Below are 27,891 nucleotides of genomic sequence, written 5' to 3'. Positions count from 1 at the left end.
CGTCTCGCCCGAAACTCTCCGAGAGAAAAGGAGAGATCGCAGCTGTATACTGAGCTTTTATTTGTCCAACATTCTCAGCGAGCCCACGCCCCTTTGACCTTTCACCTCTCTCCAGCACCCAAACTGTTTCCCTTTCCCTTTCAGATAACAGTAGATCACCCTGATGAACTGTACTTATTGTCAAGTCAAACCATGTCTCCTACATTCTGTCAGGGTCAGTTTTAAAGGAAACACTTCCCTAACACTCACTTATACACTGTTAAAAAAAAAAAAAAAAATCACATTTCTGTTTTAAATGTTTTTTTCTTGTTGGTCAAACAGAGAAAATTGTGACACCACAGAAAGAACCTGACACTTCAGCCAGAGTTTGGGCAAAAAGGCTTTCATGTCAACAATCTTTCTAGAAATGTCACAGGTGGTGCAGACAGAAGTCCGTCAGGCAGAAACCTCCTGCCAGACGGGTCAGGAAAAAACCCATAAAAGACCAGTGCAGCGGGGGAGCGGGTGGGTGCTACTAAGGCCGGTTCCTCCTCAGCTGGAGTCACTCATTCACAACACTGACAGAGAGTGAGAGACGTCTGACAGCACTGAAGCAACAGCAAAGGCAAAGCTTATTTTCTTCATTCATTAAAAAAGATAAAGAAATACAGTGGGGGGCCTTATCGAAGGCATCACGCTCAGGTTTTCATGTTTTCCCATCAGCGAGCAACATTTGAGAGCAAAATTTCATCAGTTATTTCTCTGCACAGCAACAAGAACACAAAACACACAGCTACGACGGCTCGTTCTGTTTTTATCTGAATTCTAACCACACCTCTAACTGGTCTGGGCTCAGAGATCACCATCTCTTAGAATACATTAGAAATAGAGGCAACATCAGCATTTCTATTCTGGTGTCCTTCAAGTTTACTCCAGTTTTCATGCACTATTTTTTTTTCTTTTCAGTTCCACTGGAACTTGTAGTGTTAAAACCACCGGAGCGGAGCCATCGGTGGTTCCTGACCACACTCACAGGGTGTCCTGACCTTCAGATGATCACTGGGACCAGAGAGAGACCTCTCCAGGCCTCATACACTGACTCTCAGTGCTCACAGCTCAGAAAAACTCATATACACAAGTGTTCATGGGTAAGAAGCAGAGTCAGACTGATGAAGTGAACAGGCCAGTATGCTGGCTGATGGCAGTTCATCATGTTACAGGAAATGTCAGCAGAGAAATACCCCAAAAAATATCAAATTGCTATTACACAGTTTGTCCACTAGAGGGCACCGACAGGTTTGTGTTTGCATTGTTAACATGTCTGATGTAAGAACACATCCAGGTTGAACGTTTGCATGAACCAGATTAGCTTTACGTTTGGCTAATACTGAACATTTTTTTATGTTGTGTGTTTATGTAAAAAGGTAGAATATTAGTGGACACATCCTTTTTTTTTTTTAAACACCGATCAGCCTTTAAAAATCTGGTTTGGGAACCAGTGCTCTTACAGGGCCAGTGTCTCTGCACCCCCCCCCCCCCCCTCCCCCCTCCACACAAAGTCAATGAAGCTTCAGACCTCTGGGAAAGATTTGGCTTCAGATCGTTTTTACTGATGAGTAATTACAACATGAGCATCATAAAATGTTAAAATCCTGTGTCATTGCTTGTTTTCAGGGTTTTTTTTTTTCCTCCACCTGAGCCGCTCTGATTGAAGACACTGAGATAAAGACAGTTCAGCTCTGTTAATGATATAACAGATGAGATTTTGGTCTGAAATACTCGGAGGCTGATGGAAAAACTAGTTAAAAAAAACAACAAAAACCTTTGCATTAAAGGACCAGTGTGTAGGATTTAAGAGGATCTATTGGCAGAAAAGGAATAAAATATTCATATAATGAACTAAGAGTCATTGTGTTTCCATTAACTTAGACTCAGTCCTTCATATCTACACAGGGAGTGAGTCCTCCACTGCCATGTTTCTACAGTAGCCCAGAATGGACAAACCAAACACAGGCTGTAGAGAGGGCCTTTGGTGTTCTTACATGAACTTAAGGCTACACACTGGGAAAGGGAGGTGTCCTCGGCTGGTTGCGATCTGAAACCTCACCACTAGATGGCACTAAATCATACAAAGTGGTCCTTTAATGGGATCTCTGACGGGACGGAGTGGAGAGGAAAGGCCAGATGCACAGGCAGGCCGGCCGGCAACACACTCACACACAAACACACACACAATAATGTACAATATTGGTCCCCATTGTAGTGCCCTTAAGGGTATAATAGTTTATTTAGCACTTAGAAATATGGGTCCGTCTACAGACAGGTAACTGCAAGCTGGTGTAAGGCTGGTAGTCATCAGTGGAGCACTTGGGCACCCAGAGTTTCTATCTGTGAATACTGACGCACACGTACACACTCATACCTGAAGCCGCGACTTGTGATTAACGAAGGAAGGGAGCTGTTTAAGCCCCTGTACATGTAGCATCTTCCTCTTTTCACTCCTGTTCACATCCTTTTGTTTTTTTGTTTTTTTTTTAAAGTAATGGTGTCGAGCTGTTCCTCTCAGAATTCAGGGCTTACTTAGTAGGAAAAGAATAAAACAAAGGGCTACATAAACATACACGTCTGCATATAAGTTATTGGCATTTTTAATTATGCTATGTCAGGACTAAGTTGGAAAAACAGATAAAAATCGATTGAAAACGAGACCTGTGAAGCCTGTTATGTGTGTAACAATATAGCCACTGGTTCAACACATTCCACTGTTTCACTGCTCCCCGCCGAGCAGTTCAAAACAGGAAGTCTTCTTAGGGTCCACTTTCATTTCCTCGCAAAGAAAACAACCCCCCCAAAAAAAACAAACCAAAAAAAAAACCTTCAAGCTGAAACTTAAGTGTACAATCTGCTGTATTATTTTACTGTACACGTGTCAAAGACATTCCACAACTTCCGTCTGTGATTCACCGAGAAATGATGCGTGGTGGATGTGGGCTGAGATCCATCGTTCACAGATGTGGGTGGGGCACTGAGAGGGGGGATGGGTCCTTGGAGAACATGATTTGGATGTGTGATGAGTCTCACATGGCATTCAGAGCTCGACTGGCTCAAATACAAAAGCAAAACAAAATCCAAACTGAAAAGAAAGAAGGCGAGCGAGACTAGAGAAGAGGAGAGGTCATCTGTCATCCTTACAGGATATTTGAGTTTTGTTTTTACTTCTCCCCCTTCAGTCATTTGTCCTCTTTCTCCTGGAGAAATTGCAACAGTCTGCTCTGTGGGGTGAAGCTGCATCCAGTCTGAAGTTGCATCTCGGTGGTTTGTGTGGGTGTCGATGAGGTTTGGTAACGGTGTCTTCTCTACTTCTTTTTTTTTAATTTAATGATTAAATGTGTGTGTGTGTGTGTACACTGGCAGCTGAAGTCGACTACAAAGCCAACTACCTTTGCCAATGATGCTTGAATTTACTGTGTCTTACTAATTACTTGTGTGCAACTTGAAGCATCACATTTGGGCTTGTTTCGCGTCCTCGCCCGGCTAAAGCCCACGTGTCTTTTCTTTTTTTTTTTTCTTTCCTTTTCCTTTCATCCCTCATAACAATCAGCCGAGACAGGGGCGCGTGGGGCCCATGCTCTGAGCCAATAAGAAAGCTTGGACCACTTCCTGGGTCTGCTGGGGTGTGGTGTTGACATCCTCCAGGGCGTCTGCCACAGCAAACTGCCTGTCCCTCAGTCGGTTCCAGTTGGACAGCACGTTGTGGTATTCAAACACCTTCTCGTAGTTTCCCACTGAGTTGTAGAGTTTGATCAGGCCTCGGTAGTCGTACTCCAGCCCGCTGTAGCCCTCTCCGAACAGCTTCTTGCCTGTGGGGACGAAGCAAACATTACGTATCATTGTATGAAATCAAGCTAATTAGGCTACTGATGGCTAACTTAATGCTCCGCCGTAGGCCTCAGAACCCAGGACTCGGAGCTGGGTTCATTTTTGAAGCAGCACTTTTGGAGCAGAAAGTAAAACCAGTTGTGTTTTCTGGAGTCCCCCAAGACACAGGAGAGACCACAGACCTTCAATTCAAAGTGAGATAACAGGGCTAGGTTATCTAGCTAACTTTGGGCTTAATCCAGGCTTTCTGGTGTCAAGAAGCAGGCTCACTTACAGCCAGTGTAAATCATCATGCTGAATGTTAGCTTTAGCTTTATAGGACTGCTTCAACACATGTAGCTTGCCTGTCTACTGAGCCCTCACTGGAAAAACTTTTCCACAATACGGGGTCCTGGTATGGACACAAATGAAGTGAGTAAAGTAGTATTTGTTTCTTTATAGAAAACCACACAATGATAACAAGTGACCCTCAGCACGAGCAGCTGCTCTGTCCCCTCCCCGTGTCTGACCGATAGCGATGGAGCGCAGGTAGAGCCTCTCTGCGTCTTCATACTGGTTCATGTCGTAGTTGTAGAGGGACGCCAGGTGACCCACGGACAGAGCCACCTCATAGTCCTCGTGGCCCAGAAGCTGCTCCTTGATCTGGATGGCTTTGATGTGCATCTCCTCTGCCTCCTGGTGGACATACAGAGATATGGATAAAAAAATATTAACACTCAAGCACAGGGAAAAGGTAGAAGGTGGCCTCTCAGTACCAAGATCAAGACATTGTAGCAACATTGGGTCTTGTGAGCAGCTGAGAGAGAGTGTGTGTGTGTGTGTGTGTATGTTTGTCTTTCTTTGTGTGAGCCTCTGTGTGTATTTGTCTGTATGCGGGTCAAACCAAACTGACCCAAACATTTTTCTGAGGGACATGAATGTGTAGGGGTATTGTAGCATCTTCACTGGAAATAAGCTGAAGCCATGGGGTTCCAGGTCAACTGTTTTTTTTTTCTTGTGTCACTTTTCTTTTAGTAAAAATCGAAAACGGGTCAATTTGACTCCACACAAGGGTTAAATATAGTAACGTAAGTTTAGATTGAAGAATCTGAGTGTCACTGTGGGGTTAAAGTTCAGTGGTTATGATTTACTGTGATTCTGATATACCTTGCTATAGCACTTGTAAGGTTTCAACACTATTATACACATTATATAGAGTTTTAGCGTCGTGTTAACTGTAAGAGGTTAGATGCTCGTCTGGAGTTATTTCATAAATCTGAACAGGATTACAGAGACAGTCTTACTGTTCCATTCTTAAGCCATAACTACCATCTACCACTACGTGATGTTTGATGATCCTGTGTTACATTATTAATCTGATCAAAACATGAAAATAAATAAATAAATAAAAATAAAACTAGCATCATATACCATTCTTACATTTCCTCAACACATACCACACACACACGCATCATCTCGACCCACCTTGAACTTCCTCATGGACTGGTAGAGTCGTCCTAAGTTGCCGTAGTGTTTGGCCGTCTGGACGTTGAACTCTCCGAAGGCCTTCTTGGCCAGCTGAAGCGAGGACAGGTGCAGATCATGAGCCTCCTGCAGAAGACGCTCCTCTGTCTCCTTGTTGTGGCAGTCGATGGCAATTTCCTCCAGGATCAGGGCTGGAAAGGACATCAATAAAGAATAGTAAGCAGATCTTAGACTTCTTTAACCACTACTAAAAGTGACATTCACCAGGAAGCAACAGATCTGCCATTATAACAAACCTAGATGGACATTTACGCAATTTTGTCTATCATGTTCACATCTTCTTGTCCTGCACAAGGATCATGGAACTTTCCTTAGGGCCGTTCCATTATTCTTGTCTAAAGATGGAGTGTCTGTCTGATGCTTCCCATCGTACCCTCCACACAGTGGGCAGCTGCCCAGCATCTCCAAGAAACTTGCCTTACCTTTGACTCTTTTGGAGGAGGCCAGTAGCAGATGGTCCTCAGGCAGAATGTGAGTTATGATGTCTATGGCACGTTCTGCGTGGAATCTGAGAGAGGGGGGGGGGGGGGGGGACAAACAACTCAAACAAGCAACTCAGGCTTGGCTATAAACTATTCTATTCAGGGTAAACACTTCTGAGAAAGTCGAGTGTTTCCCTAGGAATAAAGTTGTTTTGAAGCACATATATTGCAAAAGTGACTCAGGGTCTCAGAGGTCAGAGCATTACCCAATACGAATGAGGCTCTTTGTGTACAGAAAGTATCACTTCAACGTTTTGTCATTTTAAAAGGACAAAAAACATCTTCCACTGGGCTCCCTGCCATCTTTAAATTTGTCTCAGGGTCTCTGCTTTTTAACCTATGAAGCGGCACACGCCCTGATGCATGCAGCCACATAACATTAACAGGACAGACCATGGCAGTGTGAGTCATCATCATCATGTGGTGCATTTACAACGGAGCTCGTGTCTAATGTAATTAGACGGCCGGCCTAGGAATGGTACTGAGTCTGTAAGATTCATTGTACTCACAGAGCGTTGTCAAATTTCCCAGAGCTGTACTGGTGCACGTATGAGGAGTAGGCGAGGTCTTCATGGGCTGTGGCGACGTGGATGTTCTTCCCCCCGAACACAGACTGTCGGATGTCCAGCGCTGTCTGCAATTTCAATCAGATGTACATAAATCTCCACGCGGTTCTGAACGAAAGTGACAATATAACAAAACATGACTCTACCTACCTGGTAAATAGCCACTGATTGGCATATGTTGTCTACATTTAATAGGTAAAATCCATAATCTAGAAGCGTGTCGGAGTACTTGGGATGCTTGTGTCCAAAATGTTCTCTGTAAGACACAAAACGTTCAGAATCCACAATATTAAAAAAAAGATCAAGAAGAACGCTGAGACTTATAAGACACAGCAGGTTACCTTGCTAGAAACACTGCATGTTTGATCAGCTGCTCTGCTTTTCTGAACTCCCTCTTCACCACGCAGGCCTGCAGCGGAAACACACAGTGGAAACTTCACACAATCAAGTCTGACTACAGCTCTAAGGATTTCCTTACAGGGTACGACAAAATGCTAGTCTGTTGCAGTGTGGACACACACTGTGTGCGGACACTGTAACCCCAGCACTGACTCATTTTTTTAAAAATACAAATACATAGGGTCCAACAATCTGAATGCTACCTTGGAGGCTTGCCGGAGGACATCAACCACTACTTTGACAGGCAGCCCTGGAGTAATTTCCTTCATGGCCTCTATACACCACCTGTATGCCTGTGACACAAGGACAAAATGATGAACACCAGCACCATATTTTAAAACAAATTCACTTCGTGCGGTGGTTAGTTCAAGAGTTATACCTCATCGTAGTGGCTTTTGGCGAAGAGCAAGGCACAAAGCTCGCCATATAGCGCTGCCTTGTTGGCCTGGTGGCCATGTTTGGCTAGTTTGTCCATGTAAGACTGGGCAAGCTTGAAGGTCTCCTCCCCCAGGTGGTACTTACAGTTGCCATTGCGGACATGAAGCAGCCTGTGTGGACAAGACACAGTAAATCATAATCATTAAACGTAATAACAATCTCAGGTGCATCCATCTGACTGAGTCATTATTTATTGCCATGCATGCAGATATTTACACTGCCTTAACAACCAACAGAGCAAACACACAACGGATTCACAATGATGTAAACACAGGTTAGTGTGCTCATCTCTGCTACGGCTGCTGCTCATCATTGTTGTTGTTGATCCACAAATCCACAGCTACAGCGATGAAGACAACAGATGGTCATGTATAGAAGCTAACAGAAGGAGCAGCTTTAGTATGAGCTTAGCAGGTCAGGCTAACCTGTGTTTTATTGTAACTAAAATTAAGAAATTCAGGAGACCGTGAAAGTAGAACCAATTAACACATTCTGCTTAAAGAAAAAAATAGAGGGAGGTTCTTGACTGACCTGACACAACATTCCACAGCCCGGAAGCAATGGAGGACCTCACTGTGGAGCGTACACAGCTGTAGGCACGACAGAAACACTTTCTCTGCGTCTCCATACCAGCCCGCATCAGACAGGAACCCACCTGGAATCAAAAAACGCGTCAGATTAATGTAACCGTCTCCACGTCAGAGGGGAGGAGGATTCAGCCTCACCTGTGGTCACTGCTGTTTTGCTGAGTGTTTTTAGGAAATGTTTGATCAGAGTTTTATACAAAAACAAATCTCAAGTGCTCACAGTGCAAGCACAGTGAAATCAAACACATCAAGTCTCTGCCATGGCTTGTTAGTCAGCCATATTACTGCTTAGCAAACCTCCAACCAGGAGGAGAAGCACTGATCATGTTAAAAATGGTGATCCAGCTGGCATTGTCTTAGGACCTACTCGAACGTGAACTGTTTGGCAACATATCTTCCAGAATGAGAAACAGGCTTGACCTAGAATAACTTGGACAAAACCACAGGACAAGTGAATATTTTTTTTTTTTTACTGTGACTTACATCTGCTGGCAGTCAGTGCAGATGTTGAGGTAGGATGCCAAAAAAACTGTCTGCTTAAGTGAACACTGCTGTTCTTGCGGAGCTATTGCTTAATTGCCATAGAGTTAATGGCTGTATGCCACAGTCACTCGCCGTTTGACATGTACCATTACACCGTCTCCATCTGAGGTCACATCAGCAACTGAGCCTCAGTCACTGTTTCATGTTAATGAAAACACTACACTCACTGACGTCCCTTTGATTCCTCACTAGGGGTGCTACTTCATTCGTCTTAGTGTCCAGTGATCTCTTTATACTCTTCTCCATCAGTTTCTGTTCTCTGGACCCAGCTCTGTTCCCTTGTCCCTTAATTCCTCCTCTGCATCCTCTGTTTGTCCTCCTAATTCCTAAGGGGGTGTCCATTAATTTGGTCACTATAAACAATGCAACCGTGGAACTGCTGCGCAATGGTAGCGTAGCTGAATTTTAGCATTCAAAAAGGTAGGTTCAGAGAGGAAAATTTAAACAGGTATGACAGAAGAAGGAAAGTAAAGAGTTAGGAAAAAAGGAGGAAGGAGCAGCTGCAACAGGCTGCACGTACGGTGCATGTATTATGAACTTATGCTGAATCAGTGCCAGTGACTTCTGATGCATTTCTTTTTCTTACCAGCTAAACTCCTGACAACATCACTGAGAAGAATGAATGGCCTCCACTTACTCACTCACTCATGTTTCCTCATGCCTGTTATTTCAATCACCCCCCCCCCCCCCTCATTATTTACCCAGCACAAAGCCGAACTGGATGGCCTTCTCTTTGACGTGGGCGTCAGACTCTGCGATGTAGGAGCAGCGGCGGCTGAAGGAGTTCGCCAGAACTGAGGCAACTTTCACTCCGTGGTCCATTAGGGCCTGGAAACAGTGGTGCAGGAGGTGTCTGCAGTGAGGAGGACAATGAAATGGACCATGTCAGTTTAGGGGAACAACTACAAGGCTGCTGATTAATACATGGATTAATACATGGATTACATTTAAGACTTTATAAAAAAGACACTACGCTACTGGCCGTCTTGACAGACTGAACATCTTGACCAATCAATGAATTACAATGCAGATGACAACTGCTATGGTTTTAATCACATTAAAGGCTGTTACTACAGACTGAACAGAGCACACAGATAACACTATAGAAAGAACATCAATAATGTACCTTAACCTTAAAGGTCCTTAAGGGCTTTGATGTTTGTGTGAAAGCAACCGATAACTGGTCCATGCATGTGGTAATCAACAACCAACTACATCAACTATTTAATAAATACAGTTTTCAGCACATAGAGCATGAAGTGCTTTGTTTACCATCTGTCTAAGAGAGCACAGCCTCTGGGACCATGTTTTAGACAGCTGATGAGTCCCTGTGGATAGTGTGAGGTTTCAGGCTACAGCGTGAAGTCCCATTATGTTATTACCTTTTGTCTGAAGCCCGCAGTACTTTAGCAAACACCTCCAGCTCACAGAACTCTCCTCCCAGCTGGCAGAGCCGGCCCTGTTGGTAAAGCTAAGGGACACACAGAGATGGAGGGAAAGATGAGCACGAGGCTCAGTGACAATAATACAGATGTCAGCTCTTCCATTAGTGGCACAATGTTGAGTCTATAGGTAATAACTGATCTGACTGGTAACATTAAGGTGGGGGACATAATGTCTTCGCAGAAGAGTACAGACTGTCACATCTGTCACTAATGGTGGACTTTCTGTCCTATTTTTCATCCTGGTTTCTGTCACGGCTGTGCTTTACGTGATGCTTTTGAAAATGCTGTCTGCTGTTCAGGGGTTTAAACAAAAAAAATTGCTGATGTCTAGCCTGTCATCAAAATGCACTGAGCTGGAAGTTGTTATATTCAATGACTCTCTGTGGTGGGGTCTAAGGGGGGGGGGGGGGGGGGGGGTTGTGTGTGACATTAGAGTGATGTGAAAGTTGACCAATGACATGTTTTTATTCGGTTTGTGCAGGTTTACAGCTCCAAATTACTTTTGAAACCCTTGGACTTGTAAAACTCAATCTACACTGTGACACCACTGACTTGTGCTGTCACCGAGTATTTGGTTTTACCTGCCAACGGGAGGTACCTCTGAGGGCGTACCAGCTGCTGCTACTATTTGTTGTTGTTGTTGTTGTGTAACATGCTGCTATTGTCTGGTGGGTGTTTTTTGTAACTTAATGCTCCTTTTTGGTATCATTTAACAAAATGGTGTTGTTCAAATGAATGATTCCAAACAAACTGTAATTAAAGCTTGCAAAAATGAGTTCTGTTAGAAAAGCTGGAGTCAGCGTTCACAGGTAAGGCTTTACAGCAAATAGGCAGCCTGGCACTGTGGTCTAACACCTGAAGGCTCCTGATGGCCAGCAGAAGTTCAACTGTGGCACTGAACATTTTCACAGTAAATAGTAAATGGTGATCACATACAGAAAATGTATCTTTGCTGAAAGGCAAACAAATAAATGCCTCAACAATCTCTGGTGAATGATGGCCATTTCGATAGGTGTTTGTTATTTTTGTTTTAATTTCCTACCTAATTAATAAAAAAAATAAAAACTGAAATCCTTTCTTCATACTCTTTGCAAAGATTCACACCCTTTTCAGGCCAGCTGAATCAAAACCTCGACCACCAGTGTCTGCTGGTCAGCGCATGTTATTGATGCTGGTTTCGTGGTCTTCCTCTCAACCAGGGTAGAAAACGTGGGACTATACTTTGCTTTGACAAACAATGGCACCTATCATAGATGGTAATTCTGTTCAGTGTTATAGATATTTACATCAGATATTTATTTACATTTACTTCCGGTTACCCCGTCAGTTAGTCAAAAAGACTAACAAAAATTAGAAGATAAAGAGGGACAGAAAGAGCAAGTGAAAGCATGATGGTGTGAGTGGGCGAATAAAAATTCTCCTAAAACTGTGAAAAGCCGCCTCATTACTTTTCAGTGTGATGACTTTGTGTAAATCTCCCACCTTAATGAGTGCAACAATACACAAATAGGACGGTCAGGACAACTTTTCATCCACAATGACTGCAAAGACCTGTCTAAAGACCGGCTCATACCCCGGGACAGACGCAGATTTGTACATGGACTGCAGACGAGCATGCACTACAAATCACAAAGGGGTGTGTGTGTGTGTGTGTGTGTGTAGACACATTCCACATATGTACATCCTGACAGTAAGATTGTTTGTTGGAAAAAAAAAAACACAAAAAGAGGTGTGCTTGCTGTGTGCACAGTCCTCGTGGTCTCACATATTGGGCTGCAGAGGGGTTGGCCAAGTGATGAAATTTATGTCACATGGACCCTCGCAGCTGCACGGATATGGAAACCATGAAATGGCTTTGAGCATATATCAGTAAAGGTGACGTGAGGTGTGGTCAGTACCAACAATCTGACAGGGAATTGTGACCAATTAAAAATGTGCCAGCTAGCAACAAACTCATGCGCTATTTTTTAACAATTTGTACACTGATTATTAAATGATGATTTCAGGTTCATACATTTTCCAGTAACGAATGCTTATTTACAACTTAGCTGGAGTAGTTTTATTACACACTGACATCCAGTCCTGGGAATGTAACGTAAAAACCTTTACTCTTAGTAAGGAAATATTCAGTGGATTCAGTGCATACCTAACAATGGGGATACAAAGTTCATGTTTTTTTTTTCTGAGAATTTGGATATTTTATTACTCTGAAGGACAGTTTATGGTTTCTGTTTTTATTTGTTCACAGTCGATCATTGTTGGTGCTTTGACTGGACTTGCCCTCACCGGTATGACATACAAGCGCTTTGAATCTTTGCCCCAAGTTGGTTCAATCACTTCACAATCATGGAAGAATCTCTCCGTCACCTTTGTAAATAAGCGAGGAGAGGAGGGAGAGTGTAATGCTGCCCTCCAGTTGTCTGAGAGGCGCAATACTAGAGTCAATCAAATGTTGGAAAATATCTTTTTTTGTTTGTTTGTTTTTGGTATTGCTGCCAAAATTCAGAGTTGGTGAATAGTACCATCACAGCACAGAACCAGTGGCCTGGGTTCGTAAATATAGTTTAGATAGATGTCACCTGGTTTGCTGAAAGTTCTCAAAACCTTCCCCTTAGAGCCCCAGAGCACTTCCATACACAGACATTACTTGATAATGACTAGCTTCATGTCAACAAACTCTTAATGTAAAATAATTGTAATGTATTACATTTACTGAAAAAAAGGTATTTTAACTCTTCTCATGAGCTCAAAAACTGACAGTCACGAGTGGAAACGTTATTCTTTAATAAATATTAAATATTTCAGCATGTCTCCAGTAGAGGCTTTTGAACAGATCCTAAATCTTTATAACACAAATTCATGGTTTATCATGCTTATGATTTGTAGTGTTTTTTTAGACTAAAGGCAGAATCTTTAAAGTTCAATACATTCAATTTCACTGTTAATTATTATGTGCATGATATTGATCTTTAATAATTTTACACATGGCTTGGCATTAGGACTAATGAGGTAAATTACTACCTTTATATTAATAATACAAGCAATATTACAATTTACAGAAATTTTAAATCATCTTTCACAAGGAAAATGTGAAAACAAAAAGAAGTGTGCTTTGTTGTCTGAATCCATCCAATCACAGATGCCAATATTCATCATAGATGAACATTTTCACTCCCTGTGCAAGTTAAGCCTATGTCAGACCCAAGTGTATAGAACCTTATCGTGCCAAGTATAGTTTTCCTGGGGCTGAAGGAACAGATGCTACATCTGAAAAGCAAGCTTTACCCATGATCTCAGTATTTCTAAAATCCTGGCTAGGGCCCAGCTCTTGGCTCAAAAGTAGCATTGTTTTAATTGCGGTGTGGCAATCAACCTGATTACATGTGGTGAGAAAAAAATTAATTGGTTTCAAAGTTATGATGTTTTAATATATCAGCTATTTTGTGTTTGTTTCTATGGGAAATTGACAGCTGAGTGCTAGTAAAAGCTCAGATATGTTGTGACGAGTTTGTTTGCCAAAAGAATTACGATTTTAAATGAAGTGAGTCAAATAACTTACTGACAACAACAGGCCCACAAAAACAGTTAGTTTACATGGCAACACGGACAACGTTCATTTACACGGTCACTGATGCAATTAGCAACAGGGTCAATGGCGCTGAAGGGTTCGTCTTCAGCAGACGTTCATTATACAGATACTATCCATCTGCTACTACTAGCTTGATCTTAAGAAAATGTAGGCAAGGCGGTCTAATGGTTAGCCTTAGCTAGCTAGACCAGAAAAAAACACTTTCTCGTTTTCAAGAGCCAGTGTAACGTTATCGATACCCAGCTAACAGTCAACGTTAGCAGCTGATTAACTCCACACGAACTCGTACAGTCTGGTGGCTCTAAGATACACCTTGAGCCTCTTGCCTGGCAGATCTTACCTTATAATAGACATCAAACTGTATATTTTCTGGGAGCGAGCGTATGTCCCTTCTTGATCGGCTGTAGTTGTCCACCACAGCCGAGATAGCAGTGTTGTACAGTGTTTCTGGGATCCATTCGAGCTCCACCGCAGCCATGTTGTTTTCCCTCTCCAAAAAAAACCCCAGCAGCTACAGCCCTCCCCAGCTCTGCCTACATTAGCTACCTCGCTGCGTTTAAAGCACTTCTTCCGCGAGTCCTCATACAACATTCGCTTCAAAGTGCGGATAAAAATATTCGCACTGTCGCCAAGTCACTGCTACAATCCTAAAACCGCTGTTTAATTTCCATCTTTCTCCTTCATCTCCGATTATTCGTCGACCCTACAGCAGTTCCGTGCCCCCGTCCCGACGTTCACTGACGATGACGCAGTGACGTAATTGTGCAGTCGATGCAAAAAAAAAAAAAAAAAAAAAATCACATTTTGGACGCTGAGATTATCACGTTTAACATAATTACACAACGTATACACGCATAATACTTTGATGTTATAGCGTTTCATTTAACATCAATAATTCCATGTGCAGGCCCTGTCCACCCAAAACTGAGATATGTCCTCAGTTGACAGATAAAACATGCATATACATACAAGGAGAAAGGCATTCATACACAGTAACAACATTATAAGTTTTCGTTTTTCCTTTGTAGGTTAGCATAGCTTTTACTTTAATTTGTGTTGGCCTACCTTAATGTTTTTCAGTTCTTTGGTTTCCTAAACTCAGGGGTTTGTGTGTAAGAATGGTTACAATTCCAAGATCGTATATCTGATTTGGATGCATTCATACTAAACTATTTCTAAAGCTCAAAGTTATTCATTGTGTTACAAATGACAAAATGTGTCACATTTCAAATACTCACACTTTAGGACCTTCAAGTCATTTATCAAGACAGGGGTATACCAAAAGTATGATGCTGACAATCTGAAAATAAGAACATAAATTAAACATGGTTTAATAATTATGCAATTATTGTTTTAATTATATCCAAAGAAATGAAAGCAGTTGCACTGGTGTTAAAGAACTCCTTGGTTTCTTTGGGTGTATGCTCAGCACCATCGCTCTGCTTAAGGACAAAATATTAAACCAATGAATTCTCATGTAGTCTCATCAGTCATTATGTTTTTTCTCCTCTTTTTATATATCGGTGACATCAGTACTAAAACACTTTTTCTAATTGAGCTTTCTTTACAGTGGGGTTTGCATACATGGCAGACTCTACCATGTAGTTTGCAAATGCTCACCAATGCAGCAGGACTGATACATGGGTGCTACTTTGTTGAGTTCTACAGTTCCCACATGTTCACCCAGTACAAATGTGACCACCATGAAATTAAAGCCGGAAGTCAACACTTTACACTCACAGAAATTGTTTAATGTCAAATCAAGAGAGATAAAAGAACGAAACTATATCACTGACGTAAAATACATCCATGTTATACTGTATACACACATTTGTATTAATTTTTCTGCACATTTCTCTCCAACTCAAGTACACTGTTTGATTTAGGTACCGGCCTCTAGAGGGCAACAGCTGCACAGGCGTCGACACGTCCAAGTGTTAGAAGAAGATTTGACTTTGACGTCAACGCGTTTGAGCATGCCTACTACGCTCGAACATAAACAAAGGCAGGACGCTGCGCTGGTATAAACTGTACTCTCCTGTAATTTTATATGCTAACAATACCTAGAAATTGGGGAGCGACTTATGTCTGGAGCAATGGAAAACGCATTATTGATGCGAGTGAGTGTGTTTACCGACCAAGGAGGGAGGAAATACATGGAAGATGTGACCGAGATCATAGTTGAGCCCGAGCCGGGAGAAGATGAGCCGACGTCGGGTGAGCCAGAGGAGAGCAGTGGGGGAGAAAGTGCGATCAGCGCTCTGCCGGCGGTCACACATCCACACCGGACTGGTGAAAACGAGGGGTCCCCGGTTTCAGATGCAACATTTGAACCTCTAGAAACGGAAAATGACCAAAGCACATCCGCGGAAATACCTTTACCGGGAGGTCAGAGCCCTCCGCGAGCTCGACGGACAACGTCGAGTCGTTCCCGCCGTTCCGTAGCGTTCTTCGCCGTGTTTGACGGTCACGGGGGCTGCGAGGCTGCGCAGTTTGCGCGAGACTATTTGTGGGAGTTCATGAAGAAGCAGCGGGGTTTCTGGTCCGACTGTGACCGGGAGGTCTGCTCTGCTATACGCAAAGGATTTGTAGCCTGTCACCACGCTATGTGGAAAAAGCTACGTAAGTTTACCGACACCATACTATGACATACAGTGTAACCGGCTGTCAACACGAGGCCGTTTTAGTCCAAATGTACCGGTTCGTCTGTTTGAATAACGTTAACATCACTTCACACCACAGTACTAGACCAGTCTGTGGCCTACAACGTGAAAGTTTTTACTTGCTCATGGACCGTGGTCCTAGCCACCCTAGCTCAGATGTAAGTCATATTTACCAGAAAATTCTACGGACTCAATAAGGTCAATTTATTTTGGCTAGAGCTATAGATATTGTCAAAAAGGCCAACTGGCACAATACGTTTATCTTTCTCCTGCTAATCAAATACAAAATTATATAACAAACCGGTTTAGCAGTCAGTGGCAACAGAGCTAACGAAGTTAGCAGTAGCCACCGGGTTCACTCCAAACAAAGCCTGGCCACAGCGCTCACAGACACCCGGTTACCAATATAGAGGTGTGTTCCCAAGTTATTGCCCGTAATGTAATCGGCAAATATTTTATTGTTTTCCTCGAGTCACTGTACACGTGTTACTATATATTTCGTTATCATTCATCACCAAAACCTGTCTAATAGCATAGCAGCCAGTTTATGTTATCCTATACAGGCGCCGGCAGTCTGTTTAAGTGTCTGCCTGGATATGCCTGGGCACGTCCGCTATTTCACACACACACACACACACACACACACACACACACACACACAGAGTCTGTAAGGCGCATGTTTGACTTTGGCAACACTGGAAAGACCGGCTCCAGGACAGACTGTGTCTATTGAATTTACCTAAAGGCCACAGTGTTGTCGCCCGGCTCAGCGCATCAAACAATATCTGATGAAGCACAGAAACTACTTTTTGCTTCTGTGCTCTGTTTCCTATCAAAACTGTAATCTGCTGAGCACACAGTATCCACTAACTGTTCTCTAATCTGAATGCTGGCTCTCTAACATTGTCCACTGCCAACCCTGTTTGTATCATGTTTAGAGATTAGCAATATGTTAACTTGCTGTCTTTTATTTTCTCAGCTGAATGGCCAAAGACACTGACAGGCCTTCCTAGCACATCGGGCACCACAGCCAGCGTAGTGGTTATTCGAGGAAACCGCATGTATGTGGCCCATGTTGGGGATTCTGCAGTGGTTCTAGGGATCCAGGATGACCCCTCAGTCCCATTCATCAGAGCCGTGGAAGTCACACAAGACCACAAACCTGAACTACCCAGGGAGAGGGAGCGAATTGAAGGGCTGGGAGGGAGGTAAGGCTTAAAGCACAAGACACCATGCCTCTGCACCTTGTTTACATATAAGATAAATAGTAGTAGTGTTCTCTGATATCGCCTACTTTGTGTATTGGAAGGAGTATTGTTGCAACCTGGTCTCCACATCATTGCCCAGAACTCATAACCATAACTCTCAATTAATAGGATCTCATTAAGATTTATCTGCCCCTGGGGCCCACACTGAATCAAACAGTTGATCATGGGCTGCTGACAGTAATTTAAAGTGCACATTGGAGCAGATATTGGAAATTCTGGGTAAATGTCAGGGTTTTTCTGTACCCCCACCACCCGCTATCTCTGACAAAGAAGTGATTGTAACCGAGGAGCATCGCACAATAGTAGATCAAAATGTTATCTGCCTCAAGGGACAATGTTCTTTTATAATCTTTGGCATGTCTACTGATAAGATGTTGTAGTGATTGGCCCCTGGGTGACTGGACAACAACCACACTTATATACTTACATGACAGGGTAAGCTCCACAGATTTAAGGGTGTACAGTTGTGCAGTAAGTGGTGACGACATTGCAATGGAGCCTGTGCATGTAGTAGATTATATAAGCAATTCAGCTTTACTACACAACCTATAACAAGATATAAAGATGGTACATTTAATTTGTTCATATCGTTGGGAATATCTGCAGTCAGGACATAATAGAGCCAGTGAAGTGGAGTTCTGCTTCAAAATCATATTAAGCCAAACATTCAGCCTGGCCTGATATACAAGGATATGCAATTATCTTTAGATATATGGAAGAATGCAAAGTGAATTCATTTTACTTCAACTCAACATGTCAGTGACAAGCTGAAGAGTTCAAATATGTTTTCTACAGTCATAAACTGTTTGTTGTAACTGTATTGCAGCATGTGGTCTGTCAGCAGATCACTGGTGAATCACCTACCACACAAGTCACTCTGATTTGTCAGTGTAGAGTTGCAGGTAACGCAATTAGCCCTTCACCAGATTTAAAGTTTGAATATTATTATGGGATAGATAGTGTAACCACAGAGGATTTGTGTCTATTCTGTGGCCATATTAGTGGGAGTGGGAAAATCTCTTTTTTCTGTCAAATACTCGGTAGTAATGCGACAGGAAAATCAGATGTAGTGGAAACAGACACCCAGGTCAGAAATGTATATTACCAAAACAGTACAGAAAATTATTAACACTGATAGATGATTAGCAATACATATACAGTAATATTCAAATATCAACCATCATATCAAATACAGTATGATAAAAGGCATTAAATAACAATTATATTCTGTTCACCTAATGTGTGGGAGGAGTGAGAATAGAGATCAAACAGCACAGGCAGCTGTAATACTTTTACAGATGTAATCACTTGGAAAGATTTACTACAGCGCCTGTTTGTTTTTGTGTATGATAACAACCCTAAGGCAATATAATATCTTACAGCTAATACGGCACACAGACGTCGATAGGGCTGTTTCTGTAGATCAGCGAGGAGGATAAACTCAGGGTATATATTGTTTATTAGATTTTTTATGTTTTAAATAAAACCGCTCTCAAATCCTTATATTTCTCACAGAATAGCAGGAAGTGAGATGCTGTCTAAATGTCTTTTTTATGACAAAGTGAACATATCCTGACCCCTCTGGGTAGCCAGTTCTTCCTGTGATGGCCTGTTTCTGTGCCCAGGCTGTGTTCACTTAATCTGTACATTGTCAGCATTTACATTGATTTTCTATCAGTCATGATGGTCCGGTATTCTGCCACCATGTACTGTCTTTTTGGGGTCAAATCAAATTCTAATTTTCATGTTTTTTCTACTTAGAAACCCAGTTTCCTGCATTAACTGAATTAAAAAGCATTAAAATGGAGCAATTTTTTTGCCAGCCTGTTATGTATTAGTGAAATGACATTATATTCAAAAATGTCTTGGGGTCAGCTGCACCAACTACGATTATGTTACCTTAACTTAAACAGCTTTTAACTAAACCGGTATAGACTCAGTGGAAAATATCTCCAGAATAAGCAGAGTTTAAAAGCCAAAACATTAGAACTTGCGTTAAAAAAGACTTTTGCATGGATGCAGAGATGATGTAGTTTACTACATTAGTTTTGAGTTGGTTTGCTGAATAAACTGGCAGCTGAGTGTAACCGTTATTACAACACAACCATGGCGTCTAAAACTAGCTTTGTGAGATTTGTAGTGATGGAAGTAAGTACCAGCTTTTCTGTTCTCCCTCCTCCTGTATCTGCTGACAGTGTGATCAAGAAGTCTGGAGTGAACCGGGTCGTCTGGAAGAGGCCGAGGCTGAGTCACAATGGCCCGGTCCGTCGTAGCACTGTCATTGACCAGATACCATTCCTGGCCGTAGCCCGAGCTCTAGGTAGGAATTGCAATCATCACCAAATGGATTAATCCATCCAGTCACCATGAATACTGCTTGTTGAGACCAGGCGTGCCTTCAGCTAAGTTTCTCTTCCCTGGAACAGGTGATCTGTGGAGCTATGACTTCTACAGTGGGGAGTTTGTGGTTTCTCCTGAGCCAGACACCAGTGTGGTGACCCTCGACCCCAGGAAACACCGCTACATCATCCTGGCTAGTGATGGTCTTTGGAACATGGTGCCACCTCAAGAGGCCATCTCCATGTGTCAGAACAACGACGAGGTGATGGTGAGTGTAAACTACATCAGCTTGACTTTTAAATTGTAGCTCAGCCTTTAGCTGTTATCATTTTAGATGGACGGCTTCCTTTCCTACCTGCCTGAATTGCGTTTTGTTGTAGACTAAAGCTTAGAGACGCAGACGTGATTGACATAATCACAGACCCTGTCAGTGTAACAACGTTCTTCAATGTTTCAGGCACCATGTGGGGTATCCAGTGCCCGGCAGCTCGTCAGCCATTCTCTGCTGCGGTGGCGCCAGCGGATGTTGCGTGCTGATAATACCAGTGCCATTGTAATCGCCCTCCAGGAGCCTGGGACCTCCCAGGACACCCTGCACCATGAGGAGGTGCTTCTTGACCTAACCAAGGTGTCCCAGTGTCCTCCCACCTCCATATCCCGTGCTGACACTCCTCTCCTTCAGGTGAGGGCAGGTTGACAAGAAATGCATGGAGAAGACTACAGAACACACTGATAGTGTTTTGGAATTTATTTTCAGAATTTATTCTGCTCCCTGAATTTCCTCTCAGCTCACTTTTGATCTTGAGATTAATGGGGGTTATGGGGGCATGTTTGGGTGATGCCAGCCTGCAGTATGTTTCCGAATTCCCATAGATATCTCTTTTCATTACAGTTTTTGTATTCCCATTTGTCCAAATTAAATCAGTCAAAAGTAAAATATCATAGATCAAAGTACCAGACTGTATTGTGATTTCCCTGACAGTCCTTTGTGCTGCTGTTTGAAAATGTAAGAACTTTCCATCAGCTCCACTTGGCATGAATTGTTAAATGTTATTAAGTAAATGAATGAATCGTCCATCTGCATAAGTGAAGTTCATCATCCCCGCATCTTCTGCTCTGTTCTCTTGCAGCAACCTCCAGAGGAAGACTCTCCCTCTGCTGCGTGCGACCTCCTCCCTGCCCTGGAGCGACGGGATGGACTATCAGGAGGCAAAAGCTTGTACCACATGAATCTGTCTGACCCGTTTACTCTGACTCCACTGTGTCCAAACAGTAGTGCTGAGCTGCCCAGTCAGTCCAGTCCCACTGACAGGACAGCCGGCAGCAGGACACCCAACAGCAAAAGAACTATTGATGGATCACCGTCACTAGGCCATTCGGCTAAGAAAGCCCGGCGCAGGACTGCCGACAGGCCACCCCTGGTCCAACATAACGCAGAGAAGAAGCAGAAGGAGTCCAATAATGTCTCCCCCATTCTTCAGCAGCATAACAAGACCACAGTGTGTGTGTACTGAAACACACACACACATCAGCCTGCTGCCTCCCACTGTCATCCTTGTCTCCAGTGGCATTCCTGTCCCTTATGTTTGCAGTTCTCCTGCACATTCCCACCACTCCTCAAACCAGCCTTGCTCTATGGGTTATGGAAAGACTTGTCTTCATGCTCAGCACCAGTACAATACTCATTTGAAAACTTGAGGGTTTTTTTTTTGTTTGTGTATTTTTTTTTGTTAGAGTGGTCATAAGGCATCTCCAAAAACATCTTGTGTCTTTGTATCAAAATTCCTCTGAAATGCTGATTAAATGTGTCTGTCTTCACCCCTTTCCCCTCCACTTGTAAGAAGTAAGTATGACTAATGATGCTGGTGTAAATATGATACATTTTATAGTTGAGTATTGAGAAGTAAGTCGAACTGTTCATTTAAAACAAATATATATATTTTTTATACATTATTTTATTGTATAATAGTAATACATGAAAATCCCTTTTAGATGAGCTCCACCACAGCTTTCATCTCTCCTCCTCACTCTCTCCAGATACCGTTGTCTTCACACCCTTTGTTAAAGGATATTCTGTATTTTTAATTATTATCATCTTATTTAATCACTGGAGATTTGTCTTGAATATGAAGGTGCTGCTACAGTTACAAGCCAGTTAAGCTACTACATTGTGTACATTGATAGATAAATATACAGTGGGTACAGAAAGTATTCAGAACCACTGAAATTATTCACTCGTTGTTATATTGCAGCCATTTGCTTTCTAGAATTTTCTCCCATCTCCCGACTGCATCTCTGGAGCTCAGCCACAGTGATCTTTGGGTTCTTCTTTACCTCTCTCACCAAGGCTCATCTCCACCGATTGCTCAGTTTGGCCGGACGGCCAGCTCTAGGAAGGGTTCTGGTCGTCCCAAACGTCTTCCATTTAAGGATTATGGAGGCCACTGTGCTCTTAGGAACCTTAAGTGCAGCAGAAATTTTTTTTAATAACCCAGATCTGTGCCTTGCCACAATTCTGTCTCTGAGCTCTTCAGGCAGTTCCTTTGAGCTCATGATTCTCATTTGCTCTGACATGCACTGTGAGCTGTAAGGTCTTATATAGACAGGTGTGTGGCCTTCCTAATCAAGTCCAATCAGTATAATCAAACACAGCTGGACTCCAATGAAGGTGTAGAACCATCTCAAGGATGATCAGAAGAAATGAACAACCAAGTTAAATATATGAGGTTCACAGCAAAGGGTCTGAATACTTATGGCCGTGTGATATTTCAGTTTTTCTTTTTTAATCTGCAAAAATTGCAGCAATTTCTGTGTGTGTGTACATTAATGAGGAAAAAAATGAACTTAAATGATTTTAGCAAATGGCTGCAATATAACAAAGAGTGAAAATTTTAAGGGAGTCTCAATACTTTCTTTACCCACTGTACGTATTAAGTGTTGGTAGCATGTTTTTTGTCTTTTTTTGAGAGTACACATTTGACATGACACATCTGCCCCTGTGAGGTTTCAAATCATGGAACTAGTTTTTGAGTTTGAATTGCACAATCCATCTTAAGGGATAAATCCACTCCCTCAGTCATCTTACGTTGTTGTAATGTGTAATGAAGAATGACAGTTGATTTTATTATTATTTTTTTTTTTTTTTGGTGTGTTCACTTCTCTTGAGTCTGTCCCACACACTAAATTCACTACATCAGGTAGTGAATTTCTTTGTTTCCCAGAATCCTGAGAGATCTCTCCCTCTGCGTTTGGTGAACGTCCAGGTGGATGTAAGACCTGTTGTTTACAGTAGATGTTTATGATTATTTTGTGCCGCTAGACTTCTGTTGTGGCTGCATCAGTGATGTCACCCTGTCTGCTGGCCATACCTGTATGGGAATAGGAACAATGCAACATCACAAGCACATTGGACCGTCTATCCTGCCAACTTATTTGATCTTGTTTTAAGATAACAGCTGTTGTTTCTGTTTCGTTTAGGCTGATTGAGAGGTTTCTATAGCATTATCCTTATTGAAGCCATTGTCCCTCCACCCTGCAGTTGTATTTGTGTTTTTAATGATATATGCGCAAGGCTCATTTGTGAGTAAATACACTCTGCATGGACTTTCTAAAAGAATATTTTGCACTATTACGGTGACCATAATCGTCTTTGAGAAGGGAATTGTTTTGTTGTTGTTTTTCTTTGAAAATGATGTAGTGAGAATTAGATGACACGATGGGAGTCTGAAAGAAACCCGCAGTAAATTTCAGTAAGTTTCAGGACAAGTAACCCGATTATTTTAACATAATTAGAAGGGAATCCTTACTAAGCAGAGTAGAGTTTGTGGAACATGGCTGTGCCCTCTTTTACCTCTGATGGTTTTGTTACATGACAGTGTATGATTCAAATGATGAACATTCACTGCTAGAGAGTAATAATGACCGTCACACAGATAAGACAGATGTCTTAGTCTTTGTAAAACCTTGTTACATGATGATGTGTTTTCACTAAGTTAAGTGCAATTTCTAACTGGAATTTGTAGCATTATGGATTGGTTGAAAAAAAAATATTGTACAATTTTGACAACGTCTGAGAAATGATGATGTTCACATGTGACATGTTCTCTCTGCAAATACAGTCTCTTACTTTACTTGGGATCCCTGTATGATTTTTATATAGTATTTTTGAGAATTCTTATAAATCTTCGTCTACTCATTTACTCTGTTGAATAATGACACGTCTGATTCAGATGGCTGTACTAACAGCAAACAAGTGCATGTGTACAGTGTAAATGTGAAAAACACTTACCTGGAAATGGACATATTTAAATAAAAGCTCCCTGAAGTGAAGTACTTACTGCGCTTTGCAAGATTATAGTTCTTGTTTCTAATACTTTGCACCTGCTTTGTGTTTTTTGCTTGGAATTTATAAAACTATAAAATATAATAGCTCACGATTGTCTTAAGCTGAGGGCATCACTTAAAACTTTAGGGGTTTTGTTTGAATTCTCAAACTTGTTTTCACCATCTCATCGCTCACAAAATTTGCTCCCCTGTTCAATCATTGTGTTGCATAATTATCATAATTATCGAGGCAAAGATACGTTTTTCCACTGGGGTCTTTATCTTAGCAAGATAATACAAACAGGAAACAGAAGTACCACTTGGACAAACCTGTGAAAACACTGGAATGGCCCTTTAAGGCAGGGACCATGCGGATGTTTACAAACGCAGCTTCCGTTGTCTTTTTTTCCAAACGTCAAACGCTGCCACCAGTTATAAGCATTCCAAATATGAGCGTAAAAACTGCCCCGTAATTGACACAAGTATTAGTGGTGATAAAAACCCAGAGACTACATTTACCCAGAAGGTTTTCAGAGAGACAATGCAGCGAGGAAATTCCGCTGTTTCACAATAAAGATTTTATTTTGAAAGCAACTGTAGGAAATCCTAATCCGCACTAGGTTTAACTTCCTGTCAAGCGCGCAAATGTGATTTTTAAGAGCGGGAAGAATCATGGAGGGAGTAAAGTGAAACGAAACAACTTGTGTTCATCACAGTCGGGAGAACTTTTTTTGTGTGTGTGTCAGTTTAACCATGGGATACGTAGCAGTACAGAGTCAAAGTAACCGTGGAAAACTTGGCACTGGCATTAGCTTTTGCTCGGTAGTCAGAAATAATTAAGCTAGCTAACAAGGGACTGTCCCTCAGTTCTCAGGTAGGTGACAACTTCAGCGTTACACTAACAGGCCAAACAGGGACAAATAACAATTGTTGGCAACATGTTGGCAAGTTCTTAACAGTGTGTTAAGTGTTTATCTTGTGAGTTAATGAGTTGCAGTTATTAACGTTAACTAGGGCGTATATGTGGCTGATATTAGGTTAATCAGGTATGTTTCCTGCCTTTTAGAAATATTTGTGTGGAGCAGGGACAGGAACATGGCTTCATCCTCAGTAGAATACACCATTGGAGGGGTGAGGATCAACTTCCCCTGCAAGGCTTACCCATCCCAGCTGGCCATGATGAACTCAGTGAGTAACCACTCGGTAAACTAACCAGTGAAGTGTGCATGCATGTGGGCTCATTATCATTTACTTCAAACACACCATCTCACCCGTGGCACACTTTGGGCCTTGGTAGTGCTACTTTAGGTGTATCTTGGTCAGTATTGGACTCAGTCTTCACACAACCCTGAAAAATGAAACATTGTTTGAAACCTGTGACTCCTGATTCATAATATGTGCAAAGCACTTAAGGATCCACATAACACCGTAACAGCTGTGCACACTGAATTGGTTCAGAGTTGTGGCTGTGGCTGTGACTTTGCCCAAGAAAAAATTTATAAACCAGTTGTACAATTACCTTTGAACTCTTGTAAAAAATGTCTTACTGTCCAAATATTTGTTGTCTGGACTACATGTGTTTCCAAATTGTACGATCACAACTACAAGTACCATACTGTTGATAGATTTGTCTGTCTGGTTGATGATTGGTACATGCAGCCTGTTTGTGCTTTGGAGTGTGTTGTGGGGAGTTGTCTTTAAAGCAATGCATGGAGACGATGCAGATACCCGCAGAATGAAATAAAACCCAGAGCACCTGAAACTGTAAAATACTATATGTCAATAACCGTTAATCACACTTTAAATACTGTAGAGAAGATTTAAATACAAAGGCAGTGAACTGACAGTGTAAATGTGTGTGTACCTTGTCTGTAGATCGTACGAGGGTTGAACAATGGGCAGCACTGTTTGCTGGAGAGTCCTACAGGAAGTGGGAAGAGCTTGGCCTTGCTCTGCTCTGCTCTGGGCTGGCAGAGGGCTCAGTTCGGTAAGTCTGCTATGACTGAGATCAGCTAAACAGAAAGACAAGTAATAAAATCTTATCCGTTCCCATCCCTACCCCGTATTACAGACTGAGAGTGAGTGTCACTGTTATATCTGTGTTTCACCGTGTGACGACAGCTAAACAGAAAGAAGGAGGAGGCCTTGTGGAGGACAAGAGCCACTCAGATAAAAACTCTGAAGACTATAAGAAGCCCAGTATCGCCCCCCTCTGTCAGTGCATGTGCCACAGGAAAGCCAACTGGGCCTCAGCTATAGCAGCAGTCACACCTGCTGTGGTGGACCTCACTGTGTCACCGTGTAAAGAGCCGGCACAGCAGCTGCCTCCAGCACCTCAGCACAGTACGTATCTTTCAGTCCTTCATTTGTTTGTGGTATCATTTAAACACATACTTTATTCCTGAGCATGTCTCTTCCTTGTGGATTACCACTGAGTACAATAGCCACTGATATTTCAAATTAAGAGACATTCTTAAACAAAATGTACACATAGACAGCAGTACCTCAAGAAAATGTCTACATAAAGTAGATACTGCAGCAATCATTAGTTAGAGCCGTAGTTATTTTGTACTTTATATTTGTGATTTGTTTAGGTCATTTTGCAGAGATTTGCTTTATCTTTGAAATGAAAAAGGGCATCCTCTTCAGGATGTGTATATTAATATAACACTGTAATACTGTTGTCTGCTCCTGCTTGGCCACCATATTCAAAAGGTAAAGTCATTTATTTTATGTAGCACATTTCATACACAGCTGCAGTTAAGAGTTCTTTACAAATTGTATAATGAAATTATGAAGACCGGACTTGTGAACAAGAAAAACCACACAACCACAATACAATAATAATAATTAAAACACATTAAAACATTAAATGAGATGCTCCCCATGGTGCTGAGGCAGGCGGAGGGCACAGGATACAAGAGGTATACAAGAGGTGATGAGGCTGTGGACAAGGACAGAAGTGGTATGTTCGGTGAGGGAGGGGGCGAAGACAATTGATGCAGACCGGATAATAAATATCCTTAAGAAACATGCACCATAGAAATGTCACCTTTAGGTGTATGGACACAATCTTCTGTCATGCTGTGTCTAGTCTTATATTGCAATGTTGACATATGTTTCTCAAAACTCAGTTGAGAAACTATCAGAGATAAACTAACTGGAGATGGGAATATTTTTTGTTTTTAGGCTAATCCAGTGAATTAAATACCTGGCAAATCAGGGTGCTTCATCACTTTGATGCAACAATCCTGTAAATCCAATGAAGTGATCCTAAGAATTGAGCATAAGATTGAACATTGAACATGCAGTCACCTATTGCAGCAGTAGCTACCTCAGAAGGGGCAGTGTGTAGCTGACTATATGTTCATATGTCCTTTTGTTTTTTGTTATAGGTCTTCTTACAGGTTCTAAAGAGGTTCTCAAGAGACTGAACATGTTATTTTTTATTTTAGAGAAGGCCTCTTCAGAGTGCTACAGCAGCATTTTCCTCCATTGTCCTAACTTTGGTGTAAACATTGTTGAGTCAGTGCAGTGACATCTCACATATCAAGTTTGGTGAATCATTCTATGAATCATTACACCATTACTCACCAAGTAACCCATTTACATTTGCTTAAAACAACTAAGATATTTACAGGTTAGTAGAACAATGTTGCAGAGGCGAGTCAGGACTGATGACTTCAGCCCTTCAAATATTTTGATATTTTAGACCAGTTTCAATGTCTTTGCGTGGTCTAATTGTTCTCTTGCCTGTTTCAAATTGTATATCCTGTCCACAGAATTAAGAGAAGACAATGTCCGGCTTTGACTATTGTTACATACATAAGATTTAGCTGAATGTTAACCAGCGCTAAACCATGTTC

The 27,891-nt window shown here is 42.0% G+C and overlaps 3 protein-coding genes across 4 annotated transcripts in view; 2 read left to right on the top strand and 1 right to left on the bottom strand.

The window, feature by feature from the left end:
* Positions 1–903: 903 nt before the first annotated feature.
* Positions 904–14,163, bottom strand: appbp2 (amyloid beta precursor protein (cytoplasmic tail) binding protein 2). Its single transcript, XM_041046160.1, has 13 exons — positions 13,772–14,163; positions 9,780–9,868; positions 9,099–9,250; positions 7,799–7,922; positions 7,209–7,377; positions 7,033–7,122; positions 6,772–6,839; positions 6,581–6,686; positions 6,374–6,498; positions 5,805–5,890; positions 5,323–5,513; positions 4,368–4,533; positions 904–3,839 (listed from the first exon to the last, which is right to left on the bottom strand). Exons 1-13 carry the CDS (start codon positions 13,907–13,909, stop codon positions 3,577–3,579), a joined length of 1,767 nt encoding a protein of 588 aa, XP_040902094.1. The 5' UTR covers positions 13,910–14,163; the 3' UTR covers positions 904–3,576.
* Positions 14,164–15,435: 1,272 nt separating this feature from the next.
* Positions 15,436–22,030, top strand: ppm1da (protein phosphatase, Mg2+/Mn2+ dependent, 1Da). Its single transcript, XM_041045534.1, has 6 exons — positions 15,436–16,053; positions 17,074–17,302; positions 19,558–19,682; positions 19,789–19,970; positions 20,160–20,384; positions 20,833–22,030. Exons 1-6 carry the CDS (start codon positions 15,516–15,518, stop codon positions 21,214–21,216), a joined length of 1,683 nt encoding a protein of 560 aa, XP_040901468.1. The 5' UTR covers positions 15,436–15,515; the 3' UTR covers positions 21,217–22,030.
* A 2,664-nt stretch (positions 22,031–24,694) lies between these two features.
* Positions 24,695–27,891, top strand: part of brip1 (BRCA1 interacting helicase 1) — a 34,604-nt gene continuing 31,407 nt past the window's right edge. For both annotated transcript variants that reach the window (XM_041047372.1, XM_041047371.1), the window contains exons 1-4: positions 24,695–24,899; positions 25,092–25,213; positions 25,901–26,012; positions 26,147–26,368. In XM_041047372.1, the coding sequence (XP_040903306.1) occupies positions 25,121–25,213; positions 25,901–26,012; positions 26,147–26,368 (427 nt within the window). In that variant the 5' untranslated portion in view covers positions 24,695–24,899; positions 25,092–25,120. The remainder of the gene's footprint in view (positions 24,900–25,091; positions 25,214–25,900; positions 26,013–26,146; positions 26,369–27,891) is intronic.

The sequence above is a fragment of the Toxotes jaculatrix genome, chromosome 9 (genome assembly GCF_017976425.1).
Source record: "Toxotes jaculatrix isolate fToxJac2 chromosome 9, fToxJac2.pri, whole genome shotgun sequence".
NCBI classification, from domain to species: domain Eukaryota; kingdom Metazoa; phylum Chordata; class Actinopteri; family Toxotidae; genus Toxotes; species Toxotes jaculatrix.
This window is presented reverse-complemented; position numbering and strand designations above follow the sequence as displayed.